We start from the raw sequence: 14,877 nt of genomic DNA on the forward strand, positions 1-14,877 counted from the left end.
CCCACTGCAGTTTTCTTCCCCACTGTGAACATTTAGATTGTAAGATCACCTGGGCTCCTCTGTTTTGCTTATGTTACTCTCCAATGCAACATACTTCCCCCCCTTTTTTAAATTTATTTTATTTTATTTGCTCAACACCTAGCAAAAAGGACAAAATAAACCGTAGTGAGAATACCATCAGTCATGCCTTATATAGATAATTAATATAAATTTCATAATCCATAAACTGTAATGGCCTCTTCTTTTTAAACCCGACTTCCCATCTACTCCATAAATCAAATTACCATTCTTTGCTGCCAATACATGTTATTACTGTCATCTCAAATCACTTCAAAATATGTTGTTGTTGTTTTATAAATATTTTATTAGGTTTTCAAATACAAAGTTAGAAACATACACTGAAGAAAAAAAATAGAAGAACAAGAAAAAGAAAAAAGAATAGAAGAAAAAAAAGAAAAAACCAACCATTCAACACATTTTTTATATAACTAACTGGACTTCCTCACATCTCCCTTACCCTGCATTCTTTATAATAAAAATATCAGCAAATTATTACCTTGTTTCGTACCTTATTTTGTACTTTTCAAATACTATACCTCTAAATTTGACATACTTTTCATCAATTACTTATATCTTAAATTAAACATAGTATTACCTTAGATTTTAACCTTTTCTTACTTAAAATATAATTTCATACTTCCCAACTTTAATTGCTGAAGCTATAGTTTCCAAATCGTGTAAATTTTTAACATTCATACAACTTATATTGTTTTTGTAGATAGTCCTTAAATTTTTTCCAGTCCTCTTCCGTTGTTTCTTCTCCCAGATCTCGAATTCTGCCAGTCATTTCAGCCAGTTCCATGTAGTCCATCAACTGTGTCTGCCACTCTTCCAGTGTGGGCAAATCTGGTGTCTTCCAGTATTTTGCAATAAGTATTCTTGCTGCTGTAGTTGCATACATAAAGAAAGTTCTATCCTTCTTTAACACTTTCTGGCCAACAATGCCCAAGAGGAAGGCCTCTGGTTTCTTGGGAAAGGTATACTTAAATACCTTTTTTAACTCATTATAGATCATTTCCCAGAAGGCCTTCACTTTTGGACAGGTCCACCAGAGGTGAAAGAATGTCCCTTCAGCCTCCTTACATTTCCAACATTTATTATCAGACAGGTGATATATTTTTGCAAGCTTGACTGGGGTCATGTACCACCTATATATCATTTTCATAATATTTTCTTTCAAGGCATTACATGCCGTGAATTTCAAAATATGTTAAGTCGTATAACTAGTGAACGATATTGCTGGAATTATTCAAATGCCGCTACGGATTTTAAGTCAGTATTATTAATTTTCAAATATATTTTAAATACTTCCCACTTTGAAATGAATTCTTTCCTTGGTTTGTTCTTTAATTTTTTGGATAGGCTATCTAATTCAGCATAGTCAATCATTTTTTTTGGCCCACTCTTGTCTTGAGGGAACTTTTTCACTGTTCCATATTGTAGCTATAAGAACCCCCGCTGCCACTGTTGCGTAGAGAAAAATATCATTAATTTTTTTAGGAAAGTCCGTATCAATAATACCCAGTAAGTATGCCTCTGGCTTGAAGTTAAAGGAGATTCTTAATATGTTTTCGAGTTCTAAGTGGATATCCTCACAGAACGTTTTGATTTTATTGCATTGCCACCATACATGATAAAAGGAGCCTGGTTGTACTCCATATCTCCAACAGTTACTTTTTACTTCTTTATACATTTTGGCTAGTTTCTGAGGTGTTAGATACCATTGCTGTTGCATTTTTAGGAAGTTCTCCCTGATGGCGTAACAGGTAGTAAATTTCCAATTGTTCTTCCAGAGATTTTCCCATTGGGACATTGATAGAACGTATCCAAAGTTTTGTGAACACTTTATCATCAATGCAGTGACCTCCTCCTCCTTGACTTCCCAGTCAAGGAGGAGTCGGTATCTCTCCAGTGCAACATTCAATGTGTTTTGTGCTGTATAAATGCAAAATAATGATCGGCCTTCCCCAAGCTGGGTCTGATGGGAGGTGTAGTCCAAAACATTTGGAGGGCACCAGTTTTGGGAAAGTCTGCTGTGAAGCATCATGTGAATTAGGCCTCTTTTTCTCGCCTGTCTTGGGTTTATTGCCTGGAAATTGTGAGAAGGCTTAGTACAGCAGTCATCTCTCTCTCTCTCCCCCCCCCCCAACACCTGCTCTGCATTCAAATCATACCTTGTGTTGAGCGTACAAGAGGAAGACAGGAAGCGGCAAAGTGATCTCATCCACACTGTACTTTATGTGTAATTCTCTGCTTCCTTCCTCTGCTAACTAATTACTTCATACCTGGATCTGAGGGAGGGCTTCCATCACACCAAAATACTAGAGGATGCAGCACTTGTTTCCTTTTTCTGAGCTATGGAGGAAATACTAAAATTGGTGGTTGAAGAATAACCTTGAAATGCAGCAGCTGTGGTCAGGTCAGGCCGGCTGACATTTAAGAATAGTCTCAAGTTGTAAAAGTTTGTAGAGTGCTAAAACATTTAAATAAAGGCATTTGACTGGGGATGGGTGGGATAATCCCTCCTGTAACTTTTAAGGTTTTTTAAAAAATGTGTTTGTAGACTTCATAACTCTGCAATCAGTAAAAAAAAAAAAATGTATTAGGAGGTCTCCCCCTCCCACCATATCAGGATTTCATAAAGATTTTTCATTTGTGAAGGTTTTATAAATTTCTATATAGTGTAATAAATAACGCAAACTTAATAGCAAAAACTAGCCAGAATTGCATGAGTTTGACCAAACTGCGGGAGGCAGTGGAAGACAGGAGGGCCTGGTGTGCTCGGGTCCATGGGGTCATGAAGAGTCGGACATGACTAAACGACTAAACAACAACAACAAGCCTGAATTGCATAGCAAATCTGGACAGTTTACAAGTTAATACTTTAAAAGCCTGGGAGATTTATTTAAAAATACATAAATAAATAAGTTTGCCTGGCGCCAAAAGGGTACATTAACCCAAGGCTAACTTCTCTGAGCCCTGAAACTCTGAGCTAAGAAAACCCTTTTTATGCTCAGATTTCTTTTTTTAGACAAACCAAATAAGCATTATTCGAAAGCAGACTCAAAGCTTTAAATCTTTTCCTGGTGCTTTGTTTTGGGTGCTCTGCCTCCAAGCTCAGAGGCAGTGATGCTTGAATACCAGTTGCTGGAAACCACAGGAGGGGAGAGGGCTCTTGTCTTCAGGTCCTGCTTCCAGGTTTCCCACTGGGACATCTGGTTGGCTGCTGTGAGAATGGGATGCTGGAACAGTTGGGCCATTGCCTCATCCAGCAAGGCTCTTCTTACATTCTTATGTCTAGTTATCTCCCGCTTGGACTACTGCAATGCGCTCTACCTGGGGCTACCTTTGAAGGTGACCCAGAAACTACAACTAATCCAGAATGCGGCAGCTAGACTGGTGACTGGGAGCGGCCGCCGAGACCACATAACACCGGTCTTGAAAGACCTACATTGGCTCCCAGTACGTTTCCGAGCACAATTCAAAGTGTTGGTGCTGACCTTTAAAGCCCTAAACGGCCTCGGCCCAGTATACCTGAAGGAGCGTCTCCACGCCCATCGTTCTGCCCTGACACTGAGGTCTAGCGCTGAGGGCCTTCTAGCGGTTTCCTCACTGCGAGAGGCCAAGTTACAGGAAACCAGGCAGAGGGCCTTCTCAGTAGTGGCACCCGTCCTGTGGAATGCCCTCCCACCAGATGTCAAAGAGAAAAACAACTACTAGACTTTTAGAAGTCATCTGAAGGCAGCCCTCTTTAGGGAAGCTTTTAATGTTTAACAGACTACTGTATTTTAATACTTTGTTGGAAGCTGCCCAGAGTGGGTGGGGTATAAATAAATTATTATTGTTATTGTTGTTATTATTATTATATTAGGGTTCTGTTGACATTTTAATGCATTTTAGCATATTAGCTTGGCATCCAACTATCTTCGTTTTGTCTGTAGCCAGAAGTGGGGCCACTCCAGGAATTTGAACCCGTCTCCTGCACCCACTCCTGACTTCCCAAAGGATCGCCAATTTCCCTAGTGTGAGAGAATTGCCTTCAGCTCCTCTTTCTTCTTTGCAGCGGCCAGTTTGCTATAGTGAAGAAATGCCGGGAGAAGGTCACGGGGGTGGAATACGCCGCCAAATTTATCAAGAAGCGACAGAGCCGTGCCAGCCGCCGTGGCGTCCGGCGAGAGGAGATCGAAAGGGAGGTCAACATCCTGCAGCAGATCCTTCACGCCAATATAATCAAGCTGCATGACGTGTACGAGAACAAGACCGATGTGGTCCTTATCCTCGAGCTGTGAGTAGGAGAGGCTGCGTATGTGCTGAGATGCACAGGAATGCACTTTTAAAACAAATGAATAGATAAAGTTTCTAGTTCTTAAGATAAGCTAGAATATGCACAAGCAATGTCTATGGCAGTGTTTCCCAACCGGTGTTCCGCGGCACACTACTGTGCCGTGAGACATTGGCTGGTGTGCCGTGGGAGGGAGGCGGGCAAGTCGGGCGGTGAGAGGCGGCGGCGGCGAGGATCCGCGTCGAGCCGGGGGCGGCTCCGCGGTGCTGGTGCCGAGCGGCGGGGCAGCGCGTGCAAAAGGGAGGAGCGCGAGACAGCGGAGGAGGAGGAGGCCGGCATGTCCGGGCAGCAGCAGCAACAACAGCAGCAGCAACTCCCGGCGACGGCTCCTCAAGCCCCGCCGCCGCCCCCTCCTCCGCCCGCTATCGCCGCCACCACCACAACAGCCGCCGCCGCCTCAGTTGCCGCCGTCCCTCAGTCCCTCGCTCTGCTGCCTCCTCCCACCCCCAAAGCTTGGAGGTTCCCCGGCAAGGGGGAGGGAAAAAACTTTCACTTTTGTGCGTCCCTCCTGGCGTGACGCTGCGCGCTGACGTCACGGGGCGGGGCTTTAATGGTGGTGTGCCGCGAGATTTTTTTTCAGTAAACAGGTGTGCCGTTGCCCAAAAAAGTTTGGGAAACACTGGTCTATGGAAATATCGGAAGCCCACTGGGGAGCTGAATAAAGTATTGTGGGTTTCACCATGAAGAGTAAAACCAGACTAAATTATGCTTAATAAGAGAGAGAATATATGCAAATGATTTGAATAATTGCAAAGCAATACAGTCAGCTCCGTCTATTCCTTTGTGTGCAAAATTTGAGCCCATCAAGTGCAGAATTCCAGGCCCTCTAGCCCTTAAAACCACAACTGGGACTGGACTCTTCTGTTCTTGTTTTCCCCCCTAGCAGTCTAAGATTCTTGGGATTTTCCACAGAAAACTGTGTAGGTGCTGAGGGCCACCTTGTGGAGAACTTGTGGGCAACATGTTAGCTGTCCATCAGAATTTCAAGGTTCAGTGACCAGCTTTGGTGGCACGTTGGATTTTGAATAAGTGCAAAGGCAAAGTTCATATATATCGGTGTTGGTGTGTGAATGAGTCTCATACACACCCCATTCCTGGCTCATTGTTCAGGGCAGTAAACTGCTTCGTTATATGCATTCAACTTATATCCAGGTTCCTGGACCACAGGGGCTATAAAATTAGTTTGTTCATCTATTCTAAACCAAGAACTGAGCTGCAATAGGAAACACTTGCAGCGTAAGACATAAATCAAATTGGATTTTAAGAAAGTTAGATCCTTAAAGGAACAAACTTATAACTGGCAAGGTGCCAATTTAGGGTGGAGGGGCAGCAATGTTGATAGCATGCTCAGGTCCATCCCAGTTGTCCTTTCTGTGCAGTAATTGGTTTGAGGGTTCTTTTATGCTGCTGATGCCATTGACCGTACATTTCCAGAAAGGTCCCATATGGGATAGAAGGTGAGGATTATAAATTATCTTAAAAATAACGTATTTTTCGCACCATAGGACGCACCGGACAATAGGACGCACTTTGTTTTAGAGGGGGCAGAACAAGAAAAAAAAAATCTCCCCCTCTCTGTCCAGCGCCCCTTCAGTGAAGCGGCAGGAGGCGCTGCACAGAGAGGGGGAGAACTTTCCCCCTCTTGTTTTCCCGATCTAAAACAAGGTGCCGTTTAAGGTGCGTTCAGGCGGCTACCTTGGAAGCCTGGAGAGCGAGAGGGGTCGGTGTGCACTGACCCCTCTCGCTCTCCAGGCTTCAGGTTCCTTTCGACCTGCTCTTTGGGGCTGGCGGGGGGAAGCCCACCACCAGCCCCAAAGAGCAGGTCAGGGAGCAGCGGAAAGGCGCAGCGGAGAGGCTCCTGCCATAGCCGCGCGTCACCTCTCCAGCTGGGAGAGGGTCGCGGGGGGCTGCTTTAGCCCCGCGCACGCTCTCCCGGCTGGAGAGGTGACAAGGGGCTGTAGAGGTTCCTGCCATAGTCGCGCGTCACCTCTCCAGCCGGGAGAGGGTCACGGGGCTATGGCGTCTTTGCTCCATAGGACGCACACACATTTCCCCTTCATTTTTGAAGGGGAAAAAGTGCATCCTGTAGAGCGAAAAATACGGTAAATGCATAAGTGATATGCATATGTAATATATCAAAATATATTTAACTATGGGACAAAGCAACAAAAAAAAGAAGAGTGTTGTAAATCTTCCCCTTAGCCTTATCCACAAAGGGGAGCTGTTGGCTCCCCAGTCGTGCATCCAGACTGTCAGTAATTTGTGAGAGGGATTCAAGAGCCTACCAGAATGTTAGGACTGTACATTTAAAGCAGATTAAAATGCAGCATTGCCCTAGGGCAACAAATCTTATTTTTAAAAAATGGACTTTTTGCAGTTTGGAAAGTGATGGGCAAATGCATTTAAAAATGTGGGATGAATGAATGATTAACCAGATTATGTATAAACGCTCAGCAAGTAAATCAGGAAGAATTCAGAATTAGTGCTCATTATCATATAATCACTTCTTAAACAAATTGGAACAAATGCTCAATAAAGACCAGAGACTTTCCAAAATAAAAATAAAGATTGGACACAGTCTAACCACCTCATAAGCTTTGTGCAAAGAATTCAGGATGAATGCTCCATTCAACAAACAGCAGTAGTAATTTGTTAGAAACATCCATTAGACTAATCCAGGGAACCGGAAGCAAAGTAGCACGATGAATCTGCATCCTTTTGCTGTTAATGCAGCTATCACAATACTTTCTTGTTGGCTTTGTAGCGTGTCTGGAGGAGAACTTTTTGATTTCCTGGCCCAGAAGGAGTCGCTGAGTGAAGAGGAAGCCACACAGTTCATTAAGCAGATCCTAGATGGTGTCAGCTACTTACACGACAAGAAAATAGCCCATTTTGATTTAAAGGTAAGCAGGGAAGTCAGGCAGAATGGGCTTGGCAGCCACTGATGCCAACTCTGGGGGGCCCTGGGGGACCGGGCACCCACAAAAAATTTGTTGTGGATGCTTGGCACCCACACCACAGGGCCTTGGACAGGACTTCCAGGATTCCCAGGCACCTCTGCAACACATGTGACATAATGTGATGTCATGATGTCACAGCACACCGTGATATCATGACGTCACATTACGTCGCATGTGCCTCTGGGCACCCATAATCTGAGGCCCAAGTTGGCGACCCTGTTGGCAGCTGACTGTAGACCAGCTTTCAGCAGCCTGGTGCCCTCCATATTTTGGGGACTACAACTCCCAGTCAGCCCTCAGCCTTTTTTAGCTTTGCTGGCTGAGACAGGTGGGAGTTGCAGTTCAAAACATTTGGAGGGCACCCGGTTGGGAAAGGAAAGGCTAGGGTGTGGTTTAAACATGCTTGGTTTTCATGGCTCCTGTGCCATGTGGACGTGTAAGCCTTTGCAACCTTCTGGGGAAAGGGCAAGTAAGAAATTCTATAAACAAATAAACCAGAGCTCAGCTGATTTGTATACACTGGAACTGTGCTCACTGTCAACGCAAGCACAACCTGTAATCTAATCTCAAAATCTGAGTTCCTCCCACCCTTTGCTGTGCTGTGAATTGTGGAAGATTCCTCTTTGGGGACTGGCCTGCCCCTTGTGTAGCAACCCTCCCCCCTGTAAACTGAACTAGGAAAAGAACAAAGGTAGCAAATGTGATTTGCTTCTGTCTCACCTCTGGCATTTTCCTCACCTGGACCTTGCAGTGCCTTTGCATTTCAGGAAGAGAAAAGTCAGGTTAAATGGCAGGGAGGGAGGGAATCTTGATTGCACCTCTCAGAGTAAGAAGTAAGAAGGGGCGGGTGAATAGGGTAACTCTGCATGCGCGCACACACAATGCTCCACTGCAGTTTCCACCACTGTGCACCCAGGTTTCCCTCTGTGATTCAGTATCTCTGACTGAGCATGTAGAATCTTTTCACAGAGGTTCAGAGTCTGTAACTCACCTCCTCAAGAGGAGAATCAGGGGGCTTGATTTATCCAACACTTTTATCCAGGTTAAATGAGCTTTTTGTTTACATCTTTGGACTGAGGCTCAAAGCTCTCCCCACCCTTTTCTGTTTTTAAAGGAGAAAGGAACCACCAAGACCTCCGTTAGGGAATGTAGGACTGGGAATTTTTCATGAATGAAAGTGGTGGCAGTTGTTTCAGACTGGAAAAGCAAGTGGGGTACTTGATCAAAAAGAGTGGTGGGGAATGGTTTTGCACGTACTAGAAAATGAAACAAACAAACCCCCAAGTCTTAAGCATTCAAGAGAGAGGCCTGTAACATGAGTAACATAACTACCAATTGGGAAAAGATCATTAAGAACATTAAGCTGCCTATTAGCCGCTGGTTGGGCTGTTTGCCCATCTACCTCAACTGGCAAGGGGCTTTCCATGCTTGTCTCAGGCAGAAGAGGGTCTTCTCCATCTCTGTGCAACCGAGCCTTTATTAACTGGAGATGCTGCCAGAGATGGAGCCTGGGACCTTCTGTATACAAAACAGGTGTCCTGTCTCTAAGCTCCTTTTATGAAACTCTGCAGCTGCCAGGTTTTGTATTGCCATTGTCTTGTGCAGTTGAGGGGGAAAGCATAAACTGAAATTACGACAGCTGTCAAAATATAAATCTCTTAATATATGATGCTGGAGCTGTCATCTGAGTCCTTTGCTAGAGCTGCAGACCATGACTCAGCATGACACAGCAACATTTGCTTTGGTGCATAGAATTGCATTTTGCATCTGTTTTAGGGCAATCAGAGGCGCCCTTTTCTATAGGCCCACCTGAATCTAGGTTAGGGAAGGGCTGTAGCTTAGTGGTTTAGCATCTGTTCTGTAAGCAGATGGTCACAGGTTGAATCCCTGGCATTTCCAGGGTGGGGGTGGGTGGAGAATGTGTCTGAAAGCTATCCACGCATCAGTGTAGAGTCTGATGGACTCCTGCTTTGACTCAGTAAGAGGCAGATTCTTATATTCCTGTTAAAAAATAGGGCTGGATGAATCCACAAAACTCAGTGACGTAGCGTGGGGGGTGCAGGGGGGGCCGGCCGCACCGGGCGCAACATCTGGGGGTTAGGGTTAGGGGGCGCAAATCCACGGGTTAGGGGGCGCAAATTACTTGCCTTGCCCCGGGTGCTGACAACCCACGCTACGCCACTGACAAAACTGACTTTATTATTTCTTTGTATGTGTGTCTTCCCTGTTATCCGATAAGCCTGAGAATATTATGCTGCTAGAAAAGAATATCCCCATCCCGCACATAAAACTGATTGATTTTGGTCTGGCTCATGAAATAGAAGATGGCGTGGAGTTTAAAAATATTTTTGGGACACCAGAATTTGTGGGTAAGTCTAAGCCATTTCACTGTTAGTTGTTGATTGTTTAACCAGTCACTCAAAGTTTATACTACAGTCTCTGGCATTCCTTATGGCTGCCACTTGTTTAGATTAGCGCGACTGAAAAGTATGAGTGTGTCATGGAAACTGGCCTGTGGGGGTCCCTGCACTGGAGGGGTCGAGATGCTGTGGCCCTCCAGATGCTGGCAGACTACAGTTCCCATTCTCCCTGCTTATGGGCTCTGCTGGCTGAGGCTACCCAAGTCCAGCAACACCTGGAAGGCCACACATTTTCCATTCCTAAGTTAAGCTTTGCCCCCTTCACATTGATCCACCTGCAAGTCTGAAAATGTTCTCAAATGTTATGAAATGCCAGCAAGCCCTCCCATGACCTCCTTCCAAAGGAGACCAGCCTTTGGTGTGAGTTATGCCCCGGGAATTTCTTGGAGGTGGGGCATGAGCAGTGGTGCTGAGAGTGCGGGTTGGGAAGGAGGAGGGGAATTGTGTCCTGGGGGCTCCAGAGGGCGTGTGTGTGTGCCTGCCTTCTAGGTTTGTGGTTCTGTACTTGCCTTTAAAATCTTTGGTGCACCCTCTTGCTCATTCTTGCTGTTCCTTTCAGCACCAGAAATAGTGAACTACGAGCCTCTTGGGCTGGCTGCAGATATGTGGTAAGGATTTCCCTCTTTCCATTCCCTTCCAGTATAGCATCACTTCTTGTCTGATGGTTCAAGATCAGTGTATAAAGGCAAGATACCATCTGCAAACATTCTTATACTGTGTTGCATATGACTGCTTTGAACTCCAGTTATTCTCGGGTCATTTCTAATTAGTTCAGCCAGTGGTTCCAAATAAAAAGGGTGAAAGTGGACAACCTTGTTTTGTTCTCTTATAGACTGGAAATTGATTAGAATCTCTACCACTAACTCAAATATGGGCTAAATTGCTATTATAACGCTGATCAATAATGCCTATAAACCTTGGGTGCGAAATTCTTGAAATTTTAATGATTCTTTATGAAAATCCCAATTAACTTTATCAAAAGCTTTGGTTGCGTCAAGTGAAAGAGCCACTGCTGGGGTTTTATAAGTTGGTAAATATTCAAAAGCTTCTTAACTAGTTTGGCCAAGTTCTATGGAAAAACACCAGCAATGGCAACACTCTCTTATATTATTATTAAAAACAACCAAACATGGTATAAAATGTGTTTATGTGTCAAAGTTAGGTCCCACTGTGGCTTTCTTCTTCCCATTTTCCATATGCATATGCCAGTAGATTACACAATAGTGGGTGTTAATTTAAATATTTCCATCTTTTTTCTTTCGCTTTGTTTCAGGAGTATAGGAGTTATCACTTACATTCTGTAAGTACTGCACTGGATTATATCTCTGTTTTTGTATTGCTTTTATGCCCTGCTTTTCCTCCAGGGAGCTCAATGTGACATACATGATTCCCACCCCACCATTTTATCCGCACAAATTGGCCCCCAGCAAATTAAAGCAGAAGTCACTCCCAGTTCCTGGATTTGTTGCAGAGAATGCTAGGTAGAACTCGGTCAATTTTACCCTTGATAAAGAGCAGTCCCTCCCTGGAATCACCCTTTCTCCTCCACCCCAAGATCATATTCCAGAGCAGACCATTGGCAGGGATTCCATGGGGCAAGGGGAAGCCACACCCACCCACCCACCCACCCCTGTTGTTAGCCCAGCACCTCTCTAGTCCCCAGTTCAGAATCTGCTTGAGCCACAGCTGCCTGCTTGCCACCTCTGGCAAATTCCAGTTCCACAATTCAGTTGCCAAGGCTGCTTGCTAGGTGGCAGTGCAGTGTCTTCCTATGCTGAGCTCTGTGCCCCCCCCCCACCCCAAAACCAGCACTAGGTTCTTGTGTGCTTTGAACACTTTGATGCAAGCTGTTGTTACCCTTGTCCTTGGGCTGGAAGTAGAATTTGTGCAAAGTCACTGTGGGGGAGTCTGCAAAAAGCAAACAAAGGGGGTCTGTGTCCATGGAATGCTCCTCAGTCTCAATGAAGTTGTGTGTCCCCAGTGTCTAGTCTTTTCCTGGGTGTTCTTTTCCTATCATCTCCCAAATCCCCCCCCCCCCACAAAAAAAACTTGCTCAAATAGAACTAGTGTTGGTTAGTGGTAAGAAAGTCCTTAGCTCAAATCTTGCCTCTGCCACAAAGCCCGAGACCTTAGGTGAACCACGTCTCTGTCTCTCTGCCTCCTTCCCCAACAGCTGCAATATGCAGATACCGAGACTGGCCTACCCTACAAAGCAAATTACATAATCAGAAAAAGTGATGCACAAAAGCAACTGCAGTAAAATAGCACATAAAGTAAAGAAGAAGAATTATGATAGCATCATCCACACCAGTTTATTATGGACAACTGACCAGAAATAAGACCAACAATATACCATAAAGTCTTTCAAAATCTCAAATGCAGGACAGTTTTTTAAGTGTAACAACAGCTCAGTTCTATGCAAAATAGTGAATAACTTCAGGTATGCCCCTGGAAATAATGCATTGCAATGCAGAAAGTAAAACAATTACACCGACCAGCACAAAAATCCTTCCAAATTATTGAGAATGTTTTCAAAGCTCTGTATTGATGCAGAGTGAGAATATGACTCAGTGGGGAAGGGTTAAGCATCCCCCTCCTCAGTAATGAGTTGGTCTCCCTGGTTCCAGATGAAGCCTCTGTCCACTCCTCCACAATGACCTCCTTTCCTCTAACAGGGACATGATTCCTACATTCTGGTCAGGAGATGCTGCCACAAACATGTTGGGATGTAGGAAGCAGCCTTATACTGAGCCAACCCATTGGTTTCTCTCACTCAGTGTTGTCTACACTGACTGGCAGCAGCTCTCCAGGGTTTCAGGCAGGGGGTGTTCCCATACCTACCTGGAGATGTTGTGGGGCCTGAACCTGAGACCTTCTGCATGCAAAATAGATGCTTCACCTCTAAGATAAGGTCCATCCCTATAAATAGCATTTAAGCTGCACAGCCTAAATATGGAAAGTGACTGTTACAGACCTGGAAGTGGGAGACTGTTTCAGCCCTTGGGACAGGAGCAGCATTTCCCTGTCTCTTGATTTCACAACTCAGCATCCCTCTTCAAAGACAGACAAGAAAGTGCGATGACACATTTTATTTAAAAAAGAAGGTAAGCAAAGGACGTTGCTTACAGTGAAGGGCGTTTGAGAAAGAAGCCAGGCTCCTCTTCCAGGCTAAATAAAGACTGCTGATCACCCTCTGTATTATTGGCAGGCAGGCCTTCTTTCCTTGCAAACAAGGCCAGCTGCTGAACCTTCAGAAAAATAACTTCCTCCCTGCACCAGGGGCTTCCCGGATTGGATTTCACTACATGTTTCCTACCTCTTGTCTTGAGCAAATTTTGGGTCGGAGGAGCCCAAGACATTTTTGTCCTGAAATAGGAAGTCCAAATGGCACTAACTTACACAGGGCACAATCCCCTGGTGATTTATTTCTGTGGAAACCCCATTATTTATTTTATATATTTATTTTTACATTTAAATCCCGCCTTTCCACCAAGGAGCTCAAGGCTGCATACGTGCTTCTCCTTCTTTCCACTTTTATCCTCACAACAACCCTGGAAGGTGGGTTAGGCCCAAAGTCACGCACTGAGCTTCATGGCTGAGTAGGAATTCGAACCCTGCTCTCCCAGGCCCGAGTTCGACACTCTAGCTAGTGCACCACACTGGCTCTCAGTAATAAATGGGAGCCCCACAAGTGAATGTTTTGCTCTTGAGGAGCTCCCATTTATTTCACAGGAGAAATTCCCTGGGTGTTGTGCCCTATAAGATCAGATCATTCTGTCTCCTATTTCGTAGCTCTTCATAAGACCCTAGATTTAATCCACGATGGAGTCTGCCTCTAAGAGCTTCATGGGCTCAGCCTGCCCTCTCCCTTCCTTCAGAAGCTCTCAATACACCATTCAGTCCCACACCCCATGGTCCGTATTAAAGCAGGCAGAAAAACTGCAGGCATAGCATTCTCTGCTATGGGGTCAGGAATGAGACCAATTTTCCCTGTTTTTCTCTGCAGGCTAATGACCCTTCTTTCTCCCTATGGTCCCTCTAGGCTTAGCGGGGCTTCGCCATTCCTTGGAGATACCAAACAGGAGACGCTGGCTAACATCACAGCTGTGAACTATGAATTTGACGAAGAGTTCTTCAGCCACACCAGTGACCTCGCCAAAGATTTCATTCGGAAGCTTCTGGTAAAAGATACCCGGTGAGCCCCAAATGACCCGCCAGGAGGCGGATGAGAGGAAGGCCTGTCTCAGAGCTGACCCATACCTTGGCTTAGCATGGATGGTGACCCCCTCATGCCGCCTTCAGTTCATTCCCCCTCTTCCACAGTGAATTCTCCTCCAACTACTGCCATCTCACTCTCTGCTCCCTTAGCGTTTAGTCGTTTAGTCGTGTCCGCCTCTTTGTGACCCCCTGGACCAGAATATGCCAGGCGCTCCTGTCTTCCACTGCCTCCCGCAGTTTGGTCAGACTCATGTTTGTAGCTTCGAGAACACTGTCCAACCATCTCGTCCTCTGTCGTCCCCTTCTCCTTGTGCCCTCCATCTTTTCCAACATCAGGTTCTTTTCCAGGGAGTCATCTCTTCTCATGAGGTGGCCAAAATATTGGAGTCTCAGCTTCAGGATCTGTCCTTCCAGTGAGCACTCAGGGCTGATTTCCTTCAGAATGGAGAGGTTTGATCTTCTTGCAGTCCATGGGACTCTCAAGAGTCTCCTCCAGCACCAGAATTCAAAAGCGTCAATTCTTCGGCGATCAGCCTTCTTTATGGTCCAGCTCTCACTTCCATACATCACTACTGGGAAAACCATAGCTTTTACCATACGGGCCTTTGTTGGCAAGGTGATGTCTCTGCTTTTTAAGGTGCTGTCTAGCATCTTACATTGTAATCAATGTAGCTCTCCTATTTGCATTTTCTTTTTCTCCTCTTTTAATATATGTTTATTAATTTTTGAGAATACAACTGCAAAAAAAACCCCAAAAGCATAACTCTAACCCTCAAAGCAAAGGGTATCTGTGGATTTAGGGAGAAGAAGGTGTGGGGCAGCAGTAGTTGGAGGGGAGTGCTGCGAAAGCTGTAAGCTGCACGGACGGGGGGAAATT

General features: G+C 45.1%; 1 protein-coding gene across 7 annotated transcripts in view; it reads left to right on the forward strand.

Annotated features, from left to right (window-relative positions):
• The window catches only part of DAPK2 (death associated protein kinase 2), a 70,640-nt gene that overhangs the window by 40,058 nt on the left and 15,705 nt on the right, over nucleotides 1-14,877 (forward strand). For all 7 annotated transcript variants that reach the window (XM_083475874.1, XM_083475870.1, XM_083475872.1 and 4 more), the window contains 6 exons: nucleotides 4,124-4,345; nucleotides 7,167-7,305; nucleotides 9,602-9,731; nucleotides 10,342-10,390; nucleotides 11,056-11,082; nucleotides 13,825-13,977. In XM_083475874.1, the coding sequence (XP_083332000.1) occupies nucleotides 4,124-4,345; nucleotides 7,167-7,305; nucleotides 9,602-9,731; nucleotides 10,342-10,390; nucleotides 11,056-11,082; nucleotides 13,825-13,977 (720 nt within the window). The remainder of the gene's footprint in view (nucleotides 1-4,123; nucleotides 4,346-7,166; nucleotides 7,306-9,601; nucleotides 9,732-10,341; nucleotides 10,391-11,055; nucleotides 11,083-13,824; nucleotides 13,978-14,877) is intronic.

Source organism: Podarcis liolepis (genome assembly GCF_965112155.1).
Source record: "Podarcis liolepis genome assembly, chromosome: 14".
NCBI lineage: Eukaryota > Metazoa > Chordata > Lepidosauria > Squamata > Lacertidae > Podarcis > Podarcis liolepis.